The following is a 19,620-nucleotide window of genomic DNA, read 5'->3' as shown; positions in this document are numbered from 1 at the left end:
AAAAAAATTAAATTTCAAAATTGGAATTAAAAAATTAAATTTTTATTTTTAAAATCCCAACATCACGGAATAAAATTCGAAACGACATTAGCATCTTGGATTAAAAATTAAATTATTAAATTTCCAATTTTGAAAATCTTGGATTCAAACTTGGGAATTTAATAAGAAAGAACATCATAAATAAATATTGGAAACCCTAGTAATGACAGCGTAACTGTAGGCATATATGCAACCGAAGATAAACAAGTTCTTTTGCTAAAATTCAACGTTTACTCTCTTTAGAATTTTTTTTTTTTATTTGCAAATGTGATAATATATTTCTTTAATCAAAAGCCGAAGTACTTATCAGCAATAAACAATACGTTGATTGGTCTTTAGCATTGCCTGTTTTTGAGTACGAGTTTCATCTAATCTTAAATATACTCTGTATGTACATATGTAGTATATATTCACATGCATAAAAATATATGTATGTACATATGTATCCATATCATAGTTCATAAAATCAAAAAACCGCACTTAACAATAAAAAAAAATTTTTTCTGCTGGCTTACGTACTCTTATTCCTCTAATTAATTTTTCTAAAGTAAACAAATTACCTTAAAAAACTTAAAAATTAATTTAATGTAAAATAGAATAATTGCAAAAATTAATTTAGCGTTACTGCTTTCTAAAATAAATTTTATTACTAATATATTCGCACCACATTAATTAATATTTTTTCCCCGAAATTTCCTAAACTATATAAATTTTGAGACACGTCATACGCAATAAAGTGTATATGTATATGTACATATGTAACACATATTGTTGTATTATACGTAGTCATAGTTTAAATATTTGGTTATGAAACGCACCGACCATTACGTTAATACGAAAGTAGCAAAGTTGCAGCATATTATATTATTAAAGAAACTAACTAAAAGTAGGTAAATAAAGGTGAATAACCCCTCAAGAGGCCTGTATAAGCTACTTATAGTGTGAAGATAAAACGAAATCTATAAAATAATCAAACGCTAAGTTCTGCAGCAACAGATATTTCTAATAAAATGCCTGGCACAATGCTTGCTATTAATTTTCCCTAAACAAATTACATTATCTAAAGTTAATATTTATTTTAGTGGCTAAATGCCATGCTAGATATTTCCGTTAATCAATTTATAACAGCCACGTGTAAACAATGAAGCCGGTATATGTATAGATATGAAAAGGTTACCAAATTAGGTAGAGATGAACAGTGCGCACAGGTAGAAAGTAGACGCAGCATACGAAAAGCAAACCACTTTAGAAAATGTTAGTAAACTCTCAAAGTTATAAGTAAAAAAAAAAAATATTTTATTCTTCAAATTATGTAGGTATTTAATTGTGTACAAGAGCATTGAAATCTATGCATTGTTGTCGCAGACCTTGCACCCGAGAGTAGAAACTACCCAGCTTGAAAAATGGGAATATGTATATACACACAGTTGCTGCTATCAAGAAATTCATCCAGCTCTCTCTCACTCTCCTAAAAAAAACAATTCCACGTCGCACACTTTCAGCGCATCGTCCACTAGGTTCTTACATTACTCCATTTGCATTTTACTAACTCAGAAAGATTTAATATTTGTATGCCTTTTTAATCTTCTTCATTATTATTAATAATATTTACGTCAAGCATTTTTTTATATTTATTAGTAAATATTTAAATAGCATAAAATGTATCACATTTTGGTAGAAAAGGAAATATGCACATATTAAAATATTCATATCCTCCCCTTTCCTGTGAACGTATACATTTTCAATTGTAATTCGCTAATCGATTTTTCAACCACCTTTTTAGCTTGTGTATATATAGAAACATATGAATTAATTATTTGAAAAGTACAAATTCGTGTAGATATACTTTTTATGTAAATAATTTATCAAGTTGCTAATTTATTTTTACTATTTCACTGTTAAAATTTACTAATATGCACTAAGTAAATCACTATCGGCGTTGTGCACACACTGATCATTCCTCTCCCCAACTTCGGACTAATTGGAAATGAACTCGCCTTTCCTTTTCCTAATATGTGGGCATAGTTGCCAGATCGGTGAATCGGTGAAGCAAATGAATTTTTGTCTACAAAATGTTTCAAAGACTCAAAATTCACAAAATCTTTCACTTTAATTAACCAAAAAAATAATAATTATATTACATTAAATAATATTGTATATGTATATAAAATATAGTACTTAGCAAAATGGTAATAAAAGTCAAATAATACTATTTAGCATATGAATTGTTAACATATTACAGCAGAACGCTAGTATATTATTATTATTATATTGTGATTTTGCTAACAAATTTATTCTTAACTTCACGATTTTGAATAGTAAAATTAAAATTAGAATAAATTGTCTGTCGTACTCTCAGTGGATATTCAAAAGGGTTAGGGGTAGTCAGAACTTTCAAAAAATAAATTAATATCTTGCATGTTCTGAAACTATAATTTTTAGAAATATTCTCTGAAAATTTTAACTAAATCGGACAAATATTTTTCCCCGAGTTATTCGATAATTAAAATAGCGTTGCCGGGCGCTCTGTATTAATGGATTGGGATTAGTGATGGTGTTCGCATAGAAACATTACTTTTAAATCATTATTGTTTTTATTTCTGTCCATTCAAGTCGATACTTTATTAAATACGAGTATTCTATGTTTTCACTTTTATAAAAAAAAAATTATAATTTACAAACAAAAAAAAATATTTAAAATTGTAATTTTTTCTCTCTGACTACACCTAACCTCTCAAGTAGCTATTAAAACCGCTGAAGACAACCTGTTGATGCTAAGCAACACTTTATTTATTGCTCTACCCGATGGGTATCTCGATGTCGACCTTAAACGCTAGCAATGAACAATATTTTAACTTTTGGTAAGGAGAGTAATTGCTATAAGAACCTAAACTGTGGAAACATTTTCAAAAATACTAACAATTTTCATTGATGGGTTTCAAATTTTAAACTAAGAAAAAACAAAAAATAAACCAAAAACTTTATACTTGTGATTAGAAACCACTACATACATACAGACAGCAAGAGAGCATAGTTTTGGTTCGCCGTATTAAAATTATAATTGAAATTTTTAAACTTAACAAAAAAATTAACACTATTAGTGTTAATTACAAAGTCATATACATACCTCTACAATAGCTATCAAATCTTCTAAATTTGGGTCTTTTCGCTTGGCTAAACTCAATTCTTCATTCAGTCTCTGAGCTTCGTCTAGGAAAGCCTGGAATGTGTTAGAACATGCTAGCTTTAGCATATCAATATCAGCCTTATCCAATTGTTTTTCTATAAATAAATAAGAAAAAAAGTTAACTATAAAACAAAAATGTATAGAAAAAAATAAAAATTAATATGCTTCTATACCCTTTAATGCTATAAGAACTACACCTGTGGAGGATATTAAAGCTTCGATGTAGCCGAAGTTAACATTTTTTTTTTTTTTTTTTTTACCTTACGTTGTTTATAAATATCTTACCGATTTCTTTAAAGAGCAGTAGGGAGGACATCAACTGCTTCTTATAATTCATCTTCCATACTTTAAAACTATCTTCACCATGCACAAGACAGCAAAAGCAACCCTCCAACTCACTACGACTCCTTTTGAAATCGTCAATATTACGAAAGAGCGTCACAAATATGTTCGAATGCTTACTGCTAGATAAAATGTATTTGATCTGTGGAAAGAAAATTAATAGTTACCGATTTTAGATATTATTTTACTTTTTTGCATTTTTCTTAGTTACCAAAAAACCATGAGCACATTTTCCAAGAGTCTCTTGAGTTTCTTTTGGAATGGGGTAGTGTGTTTTTAAAGCATTGTAGAACGAGAAGAACTCGTTTTGGTTCAAAGTTATTGTGCAGCTGAAAAATTAAATATATTATATCTATTAAATTAGTTTACAATTACATACTCTTCTTTGGCTGCAGACAAAACTTTTTCTAAATATTCCGCCACAAATTTTGTATAGCTCTTTAATTCCAGATTGGGTAACATTAGGTTTTGCCACACTGCAATTTTAAGAAAATAACGCATAGAATAAAACTCTACAAGTGTAGGGTGATAAATAATTTGAAGTACCTTTAATGCCTTCTGTTATTTCTTTATAACCACCTTGACCAATTGCCCAAAGTATGCTTAGGCAAATGTTGCTTCTATTTTGATAAGAGTTACGCAACAAAGCAATTTTCGCCATGTTATTTGAAGCAACATGTGGCCAATGTTGACTAATTAATTGAAGTATAAACTGAAACCATACACCTTATTAAAAGCAAAATACTAATATGTAAAATTACAAATACCTTATAACCCACAATTGGCATATTTTTGGAGAGATCCATAGTCATATTTATTAGCAAAGTATGATAAAAATATGACAAATTCTCTTCACCTACTGATTCCAAAAAATCGACAATAGCATTGTTAAGTGCAGTGCTTGCCAAATTACTAGGATAGTAAATCGATTTTCCTGAGAAAATAGGATCACAATCGAAGGGTAGTTTTTCGTTAAAAAAGCTTGCAACCTATATGATTAAAATCATTATTAATTTGAAATATGTACTTATTTTGAAAATTCAAACTTTACGCCTTTTAGCCAAAGCAATTCGGAGCCAGGATAAACAATTTTTAATTGTTCAAGTTTAGTGGCGAAATCATTGGCTTCAATATTTCGCATAGCAGATTCTAAACTTTTAGGTTTGGAGACTGTTGATTTAGACTTTGCCTGTTGCTGAGATGATTGTTCCTTTTTAGCTGTTTTATCTTTCGAATTATTGGCATTTTTCTTAATGGGAGACGATTTCGATTTTGTTGAAGAGCTGACAGACTTCGCTGGTGAATGATTCTCTTTTCCTCTTTTACCAGACAATAGAGTTCGATATTCATGCGAAGGCACTAAAAAATATATTTTATGACGATTTATATTTTATTATCCATAGATAAGAATGCTTACAAATTTCTTCTAGTTTTGGAAGTAAGGCCGCCTGTCGTTTTTTTTCTGTATGAGCTTCCACCTTCTTATCTAGATTTCTAGCTTTTTTGGATTTCGTAACTACTTCCCATTGACTTGAGGACATGTTTATATAAAATTTTCTATTCACAAATTTCACTGAAACCAAGCTACGTTGCAAATAATCCAAATAAATGCACTTTACCGGCGGAGCATAAAAATAAGAGGAAGAAAAATATAATGCATTGACAGATGACGTTAACAACTAATTGTCAAATTCAGCCGAAATTATTCGGAGAAGTTATAAGGCCGAATACTCAATTCCCCTAAAAAGAAGGAATAATATCCATTAAATTTCTAACATTGGATATTGAATTGGATGATTGGATATATTAAAAAATAAATTAAAAATTTTACCGGGTTTGGAGTTTAAATAAACGTGTACGTTCGAACAATTTATAATATTTTTTATACCGTGAACAGGGTGTATTAAGTTTTTCACATCTAGAAAGAGACGTCAGTCTCTTCAATATATATATGTATATAAATTATCAACGTAAGCAGCTAAAACGCCTCAGTTTTTGAGATATTGATCTGAAATTTTGCAACCTTTTTATTTTTCCTATGAAGACAAAAATGTCTTTTGATATTCATATTTTTTTATTATAATATATATCTCAGTCATATTTATAATTGCAGTAAGTATTCGCTTATAAGGTACTTAATTATATACTCACATACATATATGTATATTATTAGTTGTTTTTACAAATATATAATTATGTATGAAATAAAAATCACATAAGTATTAGAGTTCAGTTAGTTATCAGTCAGTTTATATAAATGCTTTAACTATAAGACCGCTGGTGGAGAGGCAATGGTTTGCAGAATTAGTCTACAATTTTTTTAATAGTGTTGTGCATATAGTATCTTCAAATGTTGCTATTTTGTTAGAATTGGCATCTTATCTTTGGTTTCAAATTTCCGTACTATGATATTTTATTCGATAGTGTAGTCATGTTCAAACTATTTCAACTATATTTCAAATAAATTAGATGGAAGTTTTCTAAATGTTTCTAATTTGTAAGAATTTGCACCTTATCTTTGGCTCTAAATTTCCGGTATATCATCCCATGAAAATCCTTCGCGTTTTGCTAAGATTGACATCAATATGTAGCCATAGTAACCGCCCGGTATAATCATTAGCGAGCCAAGAATAAGCAACGGAGATGCTCGATCAACATATGTTTGATCTATAACTTCTGTGAAAATTAGTCCTGCAGTCGTCAAGCAAACCTTTAAAAATCGCAGTAATAATTATTTAAGAAACGACTTCAGTGCAAAACTTACCGTTCCAACAATCAGAAAAAACATCACAAAGAATATCGTTTTCCATGGTAATTTTTGATCAGAACCAAAAAAAAGTTCACCATCTTGAAACTCATAGTTAAGGCTATCCACATCGTCTCTGCCACCCTCACTTTCTGAATCATGAATGCTCCCATAGGATCCATGACGTCGACGAATTGCAGGCATTTCCAATTTTTTAGCTCCAAATTTCAAATTAATAAAAAAAGACGCACCAATTTTTATAACAACAATCCCTATTTCAACCGATTTTACCCAAATAAAAAGACATTATGAATATTTAGACTTTTTATCACAAAGGAAAACAAAATGTCAATTTTGGCATATTGTGTTCATGTGTGTTGATGTGCTGAACACAATGAGCGCGACAGACTGCAAACGACAGCTGTCAAAAATTAATATACACACGTTCTTAAGGACATAGTTGTTTTGACATCTGCCGGACTAGACGGCTGCAGAGCGACAGTTGTCGCTCTCGCTAACTTCAATATATTTTTATATTTGCCAACGACAGTAGGACGACAGTAGAGAGATGAGATAGAGTGGTTGTGCCACTAATATGTAAAATGTAAAATTTTTCAAAGCTCTAACAAACCTGACATTACTTTACAAATAAAAACATAAAATAGCTGTATTATATCATTTGTAATAACAATTGATAATTAAAAAAAAAAATTTACCTATTTACTTATTTTTTGCATAAACAATTTCAGTTTGAACAAAATATCAAAATTTCATTGAAGTGCAAGGTATTAGTATGGCCACAACGAAATTGTGTACGTGCAAAATGGACAGCTGTGTTGTCTTGTGTACATGGCGGCCATTGTTATGTTGCTGCCTTCTCACAAATGTTTATGTAGAAGAATTCACAACGCCATTTTCAGTTCACTGTCTTGCTGCTGCAGTCTGTCGCGCTCATTGTGTTCGGCACATCAAATAGATCTCTGCAGTCACCATTGTTATAAGGTTATTCGCAAGTAGACCAAAGAGTATTTATTTTATAATGTATTAAGTATTTTTTTTTTAAATATTGAAAAGTTATACAATAGTTCTTAAAAAGTATTTTATTTCCCATATCATCACAAAATGTGCTCCCAGTATTTTAAATTTTATTTATTTTTCTGTCTAGTAGGTGGCAAGGTTGCTAAATGTTGAACGAAAATACTTCAAGAGGGTGGTAATGGTAGAAAGAAAAATATGTCAAAGAATTCTTTTGTGTGAAACGACGGATGCTATTAATTAATACACTAATTTGTGACAAGCATACTAATTTGTGAATTTAACACAAAATGTCGTTACAAAAACAGTTACGTGAACTTTCTAAACCGTATTACTGGATGAATATTGTCCTTTCAATTTCTTACGTAGTCGCTAAGAAACTCTACCCATTATGTACAAGGCTATTCCACCATCGGGGCGAGGAAATGTGCGAATTGGATAGCCGCGAAACAGAAATCTTATTTTTTCTGCTAATTGTGGTTATGATAAGATCACGTAAAACTGGAAGTGTAACCATGGTCAATTATCTATCCGCATCGTTCCTGTACACAAAAGTGGCCAATGTTATACTTTGGGCTTACAGTGATTTTAGATACGGTTTAGCATTCTTATTAGTATGCATCCTAGTGAGCACTGTATTACCAGAGCCATCGTATCGTGGTCCTGAACATATCACCTACTTTCGCAACATGCAAACATTTGAAGAAGAATTGGTTCGGGATAAGCGAATCCACTGGATCATCTGTTTCTACACAGTGTGGAATCCGAGCTGTGTGAATTTTGCCCCAATTTTTGCTGAACTTTCTGGAGAATATAATTTGGAAAATTTGAAGTTTGGTAAAGTTGACATTGGTCGATTCCCAGATGTTGCGCAGAAATATCGCATTTCTGATAGCAGCTTTTCACGACAATTACCAACTGTCATACTATTTAAAGACGGAAAAGAGGAGGAACGACGACCTTGCGGAGATTCCAGAGGAAAATTACAAAAATTCTTCTTTTCAGCCGATAATATAAGAGCCGCATTCGGTCTTAACCAACTTTATAAAGAATGTGTGGAAAATCCACTGAAGAAAACTAAACAAATAACAACCACTGTGACAGCAGCAGTTAAGAAGACACAATAATGGTTATATCACTTAGCTAAATTTTAATATCGAATAAACGTATTACGCTAACTTTTTTGTTAGGAAAAATCAAGCCTAATAAACATCGATTTCATTAATTCGTATATTTATTTATTTTGATTATCGCTTTTCACTAATTCAATAAAGAATATTAAATATGTGTAAATATACATTTTGACCAATAAAGACATACCAAAGAATTAAACTTAATCCATGTATCTAATTTCAAATAGCATAGAACGTTGTTATATATAATAATAATAAATATATTAATAATAAGATTTTCAACAGTTTATTAATTGGAGTGATAAGTAATTTACATAACCTCAAAGGTAAGACAGTAAACTAGTTGAGCTTTAATATGTTCCGGTAGCTAAAGAGCGGAGTTCGGATAAACATATTTCCAACGAATATTTTGAGAAACGGTAAAAATTTCAAATCAGTTGTTTATATTTATTATTTTCAGTGACCAACCACCACCAATTAATACACATATTAACTGCTCTGTTTTTCTTCTTCTTGCTAGTTGTTGTTGTAGTGGCAGAATTCTGCCAAGTTGGCTGTCCTTCACCGGATGAAAAATCCGGGTCCGTTACGGTTACGTAGACCCGGCTGCCGTGGGAATATCCTCTTGATACTAAAGGAAAAAGTTTTTCCTAAGCGGTATCAAGATTAATCAATATATGAGAATTGCTCCGGAAATAGAGCTGAATAAACCAACGGTTTGTTTATGCTGTACTTGGTGTAATCGTGTAATTATCAGTATTTCGTTGGGGTGTCAATAAAAAGATTTTAATAAATAAAAAATATATAAATTTAAATATAATATAAATTTAAAATAATTAAACTAAAAATACTGAAAAATTGACTAATGTTTAATACATTTTCTAATGAATTAAAAAAATCTTCAATTATACATCAAGAAAACTGAACGTGATGGATTACTTAAGTAATAAGATATCAAAAATCATTATTTTTCACATTGACTATTAAGGCCTGCTCATCCTCTTGAGTTTAATTTAAATATATTACTTAAATAAAGTTGTTTGTTATAAGATATTACTAGAAATATTTATTAATTAACATTTGGGAAAATATTTTAATTTTTTAGAGTGAAGCGATATGGTAATTTAACTTTTGATTCAGGTAAAATGAACAATAACTGTCGAACCCAACGAGCATTTTGAACGAGTAAACTCGATAGCTCTTACTCGTTGAAGCGACTTCCTCTCGTTCTTTTCTTTTACACCAAGATGGCTGATCAGGTAAGACGCGAAGTGTTGTGCTAAAATTTTTACTTTAATTCCAAACAAATTAGTTAAAATCTAAAGGTACATGGTCTAAAATTTTAAGTGAGTGTAAAATCATGAATTGCTAATAGAATTGTGACTGTCCGAGCAGATATGTTGTAAAAATTCGAACACCATGTGGTTGCTGCTTGACAATTATTGGATGTCAATTTGTCTTTTACACGTTTTATAAAAATTTGGAAATATGTTAAATTTCGTGTAATAATTCAAGTTCTATTCTTGTTAATTTTTACAATATCGCATTGTGTTACAACAGCAAACAGAACGATCCTTTAGCAAGCAATTTTCTATACCAGTTGTCAGACGGAAATCGCCTAATGCGAAAAAGAAGTTACGATTGTACCGAAATATAGGTCTAGGATTTAAAACTCCTGCTGAGGTAAAATACCAGAAGATTAATGTGTTCTTTTTTATTTGCATGTCACCCTCCCACCTAATGTGTATTTTGTTCCTGCTGGATGTTAAACAATAATTGTGAACCAAAAAAAAAATACTAACAATAAAGAACGAAAGAGCGTTCCAAAAACAATTTGGCATCAACCTAAACAGAAAACTCAAGCCTGGAGTGACGAAGAAGAAGGTTCTCCGTCGCTACCGTGATATTGGCTTGGGTTTCAAAACACCCCGTGAAGTAAGTTAATCCACATTGCATTGCATGTTGTCCGCAACTTTGAAGAAATATTTGTATTGTGAAAACTAATAGTTTTTTTTTATTTATTTATTTATATAGGCCATTGATGGTACCTACATTGACAAGAAATGTCCATTCACCGGCAATGTTCGTATTCGTGGACGTATTCTGACAGGCGCCGTCCGCAAATGCAAGATGCAACGTACAATTGTTATTCGCCGTGATTATTTGCACTTTGTGCGCAAATACAGCCGTTTTGAAAAGAGACACAGAAATATGAGTGTACATTGCTCACCGTGCTTCAGGTAATTATATAAAAAAAAAATAATAATCTCTAAATGCAATTGAAAGCGAATGATGATAAAATCATGACGGTCTTCATAAACATAATTGCTGAAAAAACTTGACTATATAAAATATACTGACATGCTACATGCACTAAACTTAATTGATACAACTATTTTGGAATCAACTATTAAAGCAATATTTTTGTTTTATTTAGGGATGTGGAAGCCGGCGATATTGTTACCATTGGCGAATGTCGTCCACTCTCGAAGACGGTGCGTTTCAACGTTCTCAAAGTCACCAAGGGACAGGGCTCCAAAAAGAGCTTTAAGAAGTTTTAAGTTCTAATATTTTTAACTTGATGCTTTTCAAATAAATAAGTAAATCTAAAAAATTTTTTTTTGCTTTTTAATAATATATACATTTGTAATTTATACTATAACTTTCAACTAATTGAGCATTGTTAGTACATTAACGATGTAAGTATGTTCTGAATTGTGCTTTTTAATACAAATATTTCAGTAATATTTTTAATCCAATATTTCAGTAATATCACTGTATCACACATTTACTAATAGTCAACGCTTGCCAATTGGTTGAGAGACGTCTGTCTGAAAACTTTATTATAGGTGAGTAACAAAATTTTGTTTCTAAATTATTTCTCTCAATGATGATAAAATCATGACGGTCTTCATAAACATAATTGCTGAAGACACTTGATAATTAACCAATACACTGATGTATTTATTATTATTTTATACCTATTACCGTTTTCATTTATTAATGAATATGTTTTTAATTTTCCCTTACAGATTTCTGCATATTTTCGTTTGGAAAATTCATCATCAAGCTGAATTCGGGATTTCGTATTTATTTTACTACATATATACATATATAAACAATATTTATAGAAAAAACGCAAATAAAAAATTTAAATACTGTTAAATTAATTGTGTAAATAATTAAATTTTTTTAATGAGAGTTGATGTTAAAAAGTTGGTCACAAATTAGTGGAAGAGGTTTAGCCTACTGTGCATTGTTGATTTAACTGTTGTATCGCATTTCGTCTTACTATATTTTCGACTTCCACATTATAGTTGTTCAAATCAAAACTAAGCGATTTATGAGCAGGCCTATTGATTAGAAGAACAAAAACTTCAATTATTTTTGCAAAAAATATGAAATTTCCTTATCTTACCTTGCATTTATTCTAATAAATAGTCGCAGGGTCAATTCAATATTTTATTTTTTAAATTTAAACATTTAGAGCAGATATTGTTGAACAATTATACAGTACTATTTTGGGTGTTTCTACTTGCAATGGTAAACTAATATTACATATTGTTTTAAATGTATTGGTTGCTTCTGATTATCATCTAATTTAAGCCGTCGTGTAGTACATTCGACGAGAACTGATTTGAATAGGAAATTTGTATCGTTTGTTATTGTTTTTGCAGCTGGGGACAGTATATGTGTGTACGTATGTATATTGAGGGCTATACTAATATACTTTTAATAAATTTTTTAATAATAAAGACAAATAAATAATTAATAAAAAAAAGACAATTCATTACCTTTGGCGAGTTTTATATTTTATTTCACATTTGTGTTTTTTTTTTTTAATTTTTGCTGTTTTGGTTACTGAAAGTCTGTAATTTTGAATATTTTAGCTCGCAGTTACTAATTTTTCTATAGCATTTTTACGTGGTATGTATGCATATGGTATGTTTTTTGCTCTAAAGAAACTTTTGTGAAAGTCATACATATTTCAAATAGCAGTAATAATTTTTAAATACTAATATCTCGATTAACCTATCGAGTACACATTCTCGAGGATTTTTATAGTCCGGTGAAATTAGAAATAAATAATAATAAATAAAAAATTATTACAAATAAATGTAAAAAAAATATTACAAATTTTTTTCATATATTTACTAGCTTTCAGCTTGTCGTTGATTTATGCATAGTTTTGACAGGATTATCAGCAGCATACAGTAAAATTTTGTGTGAACAATTATAAAGAAAATTGTGGCGTTATAGTTGAAAGAAACGAAACGTTTTTTAAGAGCGCGATCTGTCACAGAAATCAATATTTCCTCATTACATGCTCCAGAACTAAAGCACGCACAATATCTGTTATGTATAAAAATAATATGGTAAATTATGTACATACATATTCTCAAAATTTTTTTATAGCAGCGATACTCCAAATTGGAGTGAACGTTAAATACAAGTAACTCCCATTGCAAATTTTGAGGCTCAATTCACGCTTCTTATTAACACAGAAATAAATATTTTGATAACTTTTTGAATTCTATATTTCGTGCGGTAGATATACATATGTATATTAAGTTAGGTGCTTTAGTTTTGGCGCTCATTAAGCATTTCTCCCACCTACCTTCACCTCCCATGGTACATATATTTTCATTTTTAAGCCGAAATTGTTAATACATATTTATTGTATACGTTTTTATGTGTTACAGAATTTTAATAAAATGTGTACGTGTATGTATATGTATAGGAGTTACTAATTTAATTTTTTTGTTGATTTTACAACATTGTACTTAATTATACATATACTTATATATGTAATTGTGTATATATTATGTATTTTAGAGTGCCCGTTATTTCACAAGTTGATTTTTTTCAAGCGCCCCCAACTTTGAAAAACTGATATTTTAATAAAAAAAATTTCTTAAAAAACTACACACAGTCAAAGTTGCATGAAATGAATTGAGCATTCATATTAGTGATTTACATGTTACATTTTGTGTTGCTCATACGACATGGTGTACTGTATGAATACAGTACATTTGATGCATAACTTTAACTGCGTATAACTTTAACCTCACAAAATAAGCGTTATATTTTTATTTTCATGTTTTTCCCAAAAAAAATAGGAGTTATTTCAAAAGTTTTATTTATTGGTCACAGAAAGTTTCTATTTCTTAGGACAAAAACTGAAACTTAAGGGCGCGTTTGCAAAAACAAAAATCAACTTGTTAAACAACAAACAACCTGGTATATAAAGATTTTTGTGGTAAATGTGTTTTAAATTTAATTGAGAAATCACAATATAATATTAATATTGATTTTTTTTTTCATTATTATATAATTTAGTAATTTGTAACATTTAACATTTAAATGTATATGTATGTACATTGTTTAATACCTTTAATAATCTACTAAGGTAGATATTTAAACAAACATGCTTGTAAGTATTGTAGATTATTGCAAAACGTAACTTTCTATTAAACATAGTTTTTATACTCATTTTTATTTTAACATTATTACTTTGCGAATTTTATGCACTTAATATTAGGATAAATTGATTTTCATCATTATTTTAATCGTTTCTTTCATCACAGACTTTCATTAAAATTCATTTCTTATTATCATTATTGACAACTCATAGCCATGCCTTAAGTGTACCGAGTATGTACCGAGTACTTGTGATTTTGTCTGACTATTTATTATTATTTTTTGCCCATACACAAGACTTGAATGCATTATGGTAAACTTGAAGTGTTTTGTAAAAGTAAGTTGTATAAATCTATGCTATAAGCCTGTTTATAAGGATGTCTTAAGTGATTACAAAATATTTTATATATTATTTTGAAAAACAAGAATAACATAAAAGACGCTAATAAATCAACAGACATACAAAATAGAATAAGTGATTTATTGGAAAATTAAATAATGGGAAAGTATAATCATGCTACACTGTTGTACAATATGTATGTATATTGGAGAATATTATACTATTAGGACTGCGGTTGTGTGCGTATATATGTACTTATATATTTATATACATGATTATAGTTTGATTACAAACGCTTTTAGAAAAGCATATCACATGAGACAGGAAAAGTGCAACTATTGAATAGTATATTCTCTATATTATCTTTACATACATTTTTAACATAAAATTTGCAGAATATACTTAATACTAAACTAATATACTTTAAGTTATTCAAGTATATTTTTGTATGCATTTCATATTTCGTTAAAATAATTGCTTTCATTGTAATTTTTATAAGCAACTTTTTGGCATTACCATTTTTTTCATGGAACTATATGCTATAAAAACATAATAAATAGTTTTATCAATTAAACTAAAATATATTAAGTATAATGCTCTTGTGCTGCACATATTTTCATATGTATGTATACATTAGCCGTCTTCGATTTGTCACTTCTCTTCTAAGTTCTACCAGATACCGGAATTGACACAGATTTTATCCGGCCATATGTTGATTTTTCGGCGATCTAACTATTTGGTTCGGTAAATAGTAGTAAAAAAATTAGTCGCCACTTCTGTGTTCGTAATGTTCTGAGCTATGCTCTCAAATTTACATGTCAAAGCAACAACAAAGTTAACCAAATCAATTCATTATAAGAGAGTAGAACATCTCTCTATTTTAACCCTATTTCCTTATGTCAGTCTATTTGATTTATGCTAGTAGTGTGTTCGATTTGTCATTCTCCAAGTTTGGGCCAATCGAAGATGGCTTGTATTAAATCTTTATTTAAAATATTTTCTAAGATTGAAAAGAAGATATAAATGACAAAGACGTACTTGCAAAAACTTTTCCATAAAAAAAATATTATGAAAATATAATCAAGTTTTATAATCCAAAATTTCAATTTTGGCGAATAGTGGCAACAACAGTGGCGGAAAGTTTCCGGGTTTGATACACGAAAATTAATAATTTTGTATTTCGTATTCCTAAGATAACTTTTGGGTCTCCTTTAAGTCGAAAACGATCGTTCTGTGGTTGCGTTGTTACTGTCAACTTTATTCCAACTATTTTTCCGTATTATTCATCTCTAAAGAAGAAAATATTCTTATATACCAGAAATATAATAGTATTAGTCCCAATACCGGGATTGGCCTATTTGAGCATCTCAAATGATCAGTGATAAAGGGTTCAAAATCAAAAACATTTTACAAAGAAGGTTAAATGCGCCGAAGATCTATATAATCAACGAAAGTTTTCAACGAATAAATGCTCTATGATTTTCATATCTGATTACATACATATGTATTATATAAAATTGGAAAAATTTTTGCTAAAGCACGACTCATGTGGAAATGTTATGAAAATTAAAAATACAAAAAATAGGTATAAATATTTATAAAACCCTATCATAGCCAGCATCTATATACACATACATATACATATAGAAGAAGAAGCTTCCTTACAGCATTTTTAGTGTGCTTACCTCTGCCAAAATATTTATTCGCGTCGCGAGCGCTTAGGGCGTGAAGCAGCAATTGTAGTAGCAGCGCTACCATTATCATTTGAATTGGTATTGCTATCGCTTAAAACTGCATTATAATTTGTATGAAGTGATTGCAAATTATTGCCTGGTACATGAGCTGTGGCGTACGTTGAAGTTGTCGTGTGATTACCCAGCTTATCAATTCCTCGTATCTTTTTGCTCGCCACAGATTGGGCGGTAACTTGCAGCGAAATTGCATGAGTGTTTAATTTTTCGGCCAACAACAGGTCTTTCAGACCCTTCATTTTCTGACTATAAAGTGTAATTACCGGACGTTTCATCATAAACTCGAAGGGATCCTCATCGGTAGGTGAGTGTGTTTTTATCTCTGCGCATGATTCTTTTTCATTTCCTTGCAACGACTTAGTATTGGTGTTTGATATATCCATTTGGACGACATTTGTGACAAGAGTATCTTTATTCGGCACATTTTTTATGCCATTTGTTGAATCATTTTTACAGACATTCTGTCGCTGTTCCATGTGTTTCTTTTGTTCAGCAAAAGGCTCGCCTCCTCCCTGTAATAAAAAATCTGGATTTAAGATTTTCTCACCACACGCGGCAGTTAAATCTGCTAATGTGGCTGTAATATCGGCTTTTTTCACATCCCCCGAAGACTTCTGAAATTTATATTGGAAATTAATAGCGAAAATGTAAACAAAATGTGCTACCAACGCTTACCTCTTCCTTCTTGAAATTATTATTATTGATATTACAGTTATTTGTTTCATCTTTCTTTACATCCACAATTACATGTTTCCTTTCCAATTTCGGCGCCTCATTAGCTGTTGTATCTTCCTTTAATGAGGAAGTTGTTGCTTCACTTGATTTTTTTGTAGATGCAATTTCTTCATCTTCCGGGACTTTAATTACTACTTGTGATCTTATGTCATAATCGAATTTTGTTATATTGTTTACTAGCGGTTTAGCCCAGCCAATATGTAGTATTGGTGTTAAACTATCTTCCTCCCACTGACAAATCCCATCATAGAATCGCAATAAATTTGCAAATACTTCAGAATCGCGTAGAATGCTTCTTGCAGAATGACCCGAACTTTCTGTCTTCATAACATGTGGTATCATCTCGTTTGCAATATCCAAAAGTTCTTTATATATTTCCTCATCATCGCGACAACTGTATGTATATAAGCGTATGACATCCGCCGCATTGGCCCAAGAAGCAAACGCTTCACGATATTTCAAAAGTCGATTATAAAAATTTCCCTAAAACGCATGAGCACATATGTAGTATATAATTTAAATGGATTAAACAATTCATGAATGGTTCAACTTTTTAATATAATTCTCCATACCTGATAAGTGTAAGGGTAAACGTGATGATTGTGGTAGAATGTGCGTGCTGACTGTATTGCCTCCTTATAAAGTTGTTCACAAGATATTCGTTTAGGTGAGGGAGAGATTTCTTCTAATTCACCAAGTGTTCCTGAAAATAAAATAGTTTTATAAATAGTATAAAAACCGCAAATTGGTATACAAAATGAAGTGTACGCATTATAGCTAGGCCGCAAAACACTAGCAAATAATATATAGCAACGCGTATATCTAAATATTACTTACTCTTTACTATCGCTAGATTAATATATACTAAAATTTATTTTCATTCGATATTTTGTATGTTTGTACAAGCTAATTTAACGTATGTATATGCGCATACTTTCGATTAAATAGAAAATAACTTACCCAATGCCATAGGGTACTTTGTTAAATGACCCATATCATACAATAGCCAAAGTAATTTTTGTTGCATATCTGCAACTTCAACGCAATCGCTATTAGTTGTCATTGATATATTTATAGCTGATACAACAGCAGCAACTTCCATAGCTCTATCACATACAACTGGCACTCCACTGAGATACAACCACGAACCAGATTCTATGCCGGCTGTTATGTCCTGTCCGCGTTTATCTTCACTTCCTTTGCCATGCCACGTCACTTCGATACATTCAATTTGCTTGGAGCCAAATACAACCCAAGCATGATCCTCAGATATAGCCAGATGTACGTCACGATACCCTAACAATTGACAACCAGCGACAACAGCTAGCGCTACACCAAAACAGTCCAACTTATTGCCCGATAAATAACTATATAAGTTTTGTAAATGAGCTCGATCTTTATAACTGCTTCTTATTAATGAGTGCCATATTACATCAGACACTTTTTTGATGATTTCACGTGTTGCTTGGCGATTTTGAGCTGATTTAGGTTTATCAACAACAGAGAGTATGCTTTGAAATTTCTTATATAAACCTGAGACAAGCTCGTATGTTACAACTGGAAAAGGTACACTGTTGCTTTTTATAATGCCACAGTTTTGTGCTAAGTAAGAAACTATTTAGTATATAAAATATTTATATTCCAAAATTAGCGAAAAAAAATACCTGATGATAAAGGACTGCCAACAACAGCTGCAAGAAGTGGAGGTGAAGATATAGTGGTATTCGAAGCCGCATTTGATAATGCATGTTCCGCAGCTAATGCAGCGTCGCCTGTAGTTAATGAAAGCTCGATATAACCGGCAACAATTGAAAGCAATGTTAAATCGGGTTCACTTCCACCTGCTGAGGAACCCGCTTCAAGTGATCTCCGAAAAAAATTGACAACATCGGTTATAGATTTAAGGGGAAAATTACTAGGATCAACTACTGAATGGGGAAAATTTTGTCTCTCCGTTGGGTTATGCTGATTTTGTTGATTATTAGAATGACCAACAGATGGGCTCGCACTTGCACTACGAGTCACAGTGGACATTGTATTTGCACAATTATATTTTATTTAATTCAAAGATCTTTATAAATTATTATTGATACAATGAACCAACCTAGTAACACTTTTATTGATGAAAATGGGGGACGCCACAAGTTGACAAACAACTTTTCCCGTTGCTCTATTTAGAGCTTCACCTCTTTTTCGTTATATACTCTGTTTTATTCGTTACTGCTTTGTTGCTAATGTTAACATCGTCGTAACTCATAGCTTTTTTTTAAATATCTATTTTGTAAACACTTTGAATAAAATTTGCGCAATATGAAAATAGTATTTATGGCAGGTTAGATTATATCTTTTGCCATTAATAATCATAACTTTTAAATGAAAACATGTTATGACGTTTCACCATTGTAAAGGAACTTTAGTTTATTATGTATGTACATTTGTATTTCACTATGTGGACTAGCGAATGTCTCTTCTTAGCATACCTCCATATGGAAAACCAACATTACAACGTAATGAAATAGCGATAGTTCCTAACACATTTAAATGCCTTGTTAGCATTTTATTTATATGATTCCCATAGTCAAATAAAAATTGCAATTCACATTATATACATATATGAAATCGCCACCTGCAACTCGCATTTTATATTTTTTGCTTTCAACTCTATTTCGATTTTCCTAGCCACTTGCGAATTGTTTACAAAACATTAAATGACGTCTTAAAATTTCTGTACCAAAACAAAAGGAATGTTAGTGTTGTGACTTTGATATCAGCAATTCCTCTATCGATTCAATTATTTTCTATGACTCACTCATGTTTTCAATATTATAATTAAAATACTTAATTTAGCTTGAAGTCAAATATAAACACTATCACTTACATTAACATTATAT

At 30.6% G+C, this 19,620-nt stretch overlaps 5 protein-coding genes across 7 annotated transcripts in view; 2 read left to right on the top strand and 3 right to left on the bottom strand.

The window, feature by feature from the left end:
* Nucleotides 1–5,198, bottom strand: part of LOC108973820 (transmembrane protein 214) — a 9,430-nt gene extending 4,232 nt beyond the window's left edge. Inside the window, exons 1-8 of the mRNA XM_018941312.1 lie at nt 4,986–5,198; nt 4,620–4,927; nt 4,336–4,557; nt 4,115–4,280; nt 3,948–4,044; nt 3,780–3,897; nt 3,512–3,710; nt 3,167–3,321 (exon numbers count right to left, since the gene is read on the bottom strand). Coding sequence (XP_018796857.1) covers nt 3,167–3,321; nt 3,512–3,710; nt 3,780–3,897; nt 3,948–4,044; nt 4,115–4,280; nt 4,336–4,557; nt 4,620–4,927; nt 4,986–5,109 — 1,389 coding nt within the window. The 5' untranslated portion in view covers nt 5,110–5,198. The remainder of the gene's footprint in view (nt 1–3,166; nt 3,322–3,511; nt 3,711–3,779; nt 3,898–3,947; nt 4,045–4,114; nt 4,281–4,335; nt 4,558–4,619; nt 4,928–4,985) is intronic.
* Nucleotides 5,199–5,893: 695 nt separating this feature from the next.
* Nucleotides 5,894–6,686, bottom strand: LOC108973796 (transmembrane protein 230). The gene is made up of 3 exons (XM_018941279.1): nt 6,333–6,686; nt 6,080–6,278; nt 5,894–6,017 (listed from the first exon to the last, which is right to left on the bottom strand). The coding sequence occupies exons 1-2, from the start codon at nt 6,516–6,518 to the stop codon at nt 6,093–6,095; spliced, it is 372 nt and encodes a 123-aa protein (XP_018796824.1). The 5' UTR covers nt 6,519–6,686; the 3' UTR covers nt 5,894–6,017; nt 6,080–6,092.
* Nucleotides 6,687–7,517: 831 nt separating this feature from the next.
* On the top strand, nt 7,518–8,580 carry LOC108973795 (thioredoxin-related transmembrane protein 2 homolog). The gene has a single exon (XM_018941278.1). It carries the CDS (start codon nt 7,640–7,642, stop codon nt 8,474–8,476), a length of 837 nt encoding a protein of 278 aa, XP_018796823.1. The 5' UTR covers nt 7,518–7,639; the 3' UTR covers nt 8,477–8,580.
* A 1,126-nt stretch (nt 8,581–9,706) lies between these two features.
* On the top strand, nt 9,707–11,100 carry LOC108973779 (40S ribosomal protein S11). 2 transcript variants are annotated; one of them, XM_018941256.1, is made up of 5 exons: nt 9,715–9,741; nt 10,043–10,165; nt 10,292–10,417; nt 10,517–10,722; nt 10,920–11,100. In XM_018941256.1, exons 1-5 carry the CDS (start codon nt 9,730–9,732, stop codon nt 11,041–11,043), a joined length of 591 nt encoding a protein of 196 aa, XP_018796801.1. In that variant the 5' UTR covers nt 9,715–9,729; the 3' UTR covers nt 11,044–11,100. The 2 variants fall into 2 exon arrangements, with proteins under 2 accessions (XP_018796800.1, XP_018796801.1); XM_018941255.1 differs by lacking the exon at nt 10,292–10,417 and having other exon boundaries at nt 9,707–9,741.
* A 3,865-nt stretch (nt 11,101–14,965) lies between these two features.
* LOC108973821 (menin) lies at nt 14,966–19,449 on the bottom strand. Of its 2 annotated transcripts, XM_018941313.1 has the most exons (6): nt 19,210–19,449; nt 18,394–19,003; nt 17,690–18,343; nt 17,302–17,432; nt 16,670–17,212; nt 14,966–16,608 (listed from the first exon to the last, which is right to left on the bottom strand). In XM_018941313.1, exons 2-6 carry the CDS (start codon nt 18,761–18,763, stop codon nt 15,943–15,945), a joined length of 2,364 nt encoding a protein of 787 aa, XP_018796858.1. In that variant the 5' UTR covers nt 18,764–19,003; nt 19,210–19,449; the 3' UTR covers nt 14,966–15,942. The 2 variants fall into 2 exon arrangements, with proteins under 2 accessions (XP_018796858.1, XP_018796859.1); XM_018941314.1 differs by lacking the exon at nt 19,210–19,449 and having other exon boundaries at nt 15,943–16,608; nt 17,690–18,331; nt 18,394–18,763.
* Nucleotides 19,450–19,620: the final 171 nt, after the last annotated feature.

Source organism: Bactrocera latifrons, unplaced genomic scaffold (genome assembly GCF_001853355.1).
Source record: "Bactrocera latifrons isolate USDA-ARS-PBARC rearing strain unplaced genomic scaffold, ASM185335v1 scaffold_50, whole genome shotgun sequence".
Taxonomy (NCBI): Eukaryota; Metazoa; Arthropoda; class Insecta; order Diptera; family Tephritidae; genus Bactrocera; species Bactrocera latifrons.
The sequence above is the reverse complement of the archived record's forward strand: the minus strand, read 5'-3'. Positions and strand labels throughout refer to the sequence as shown.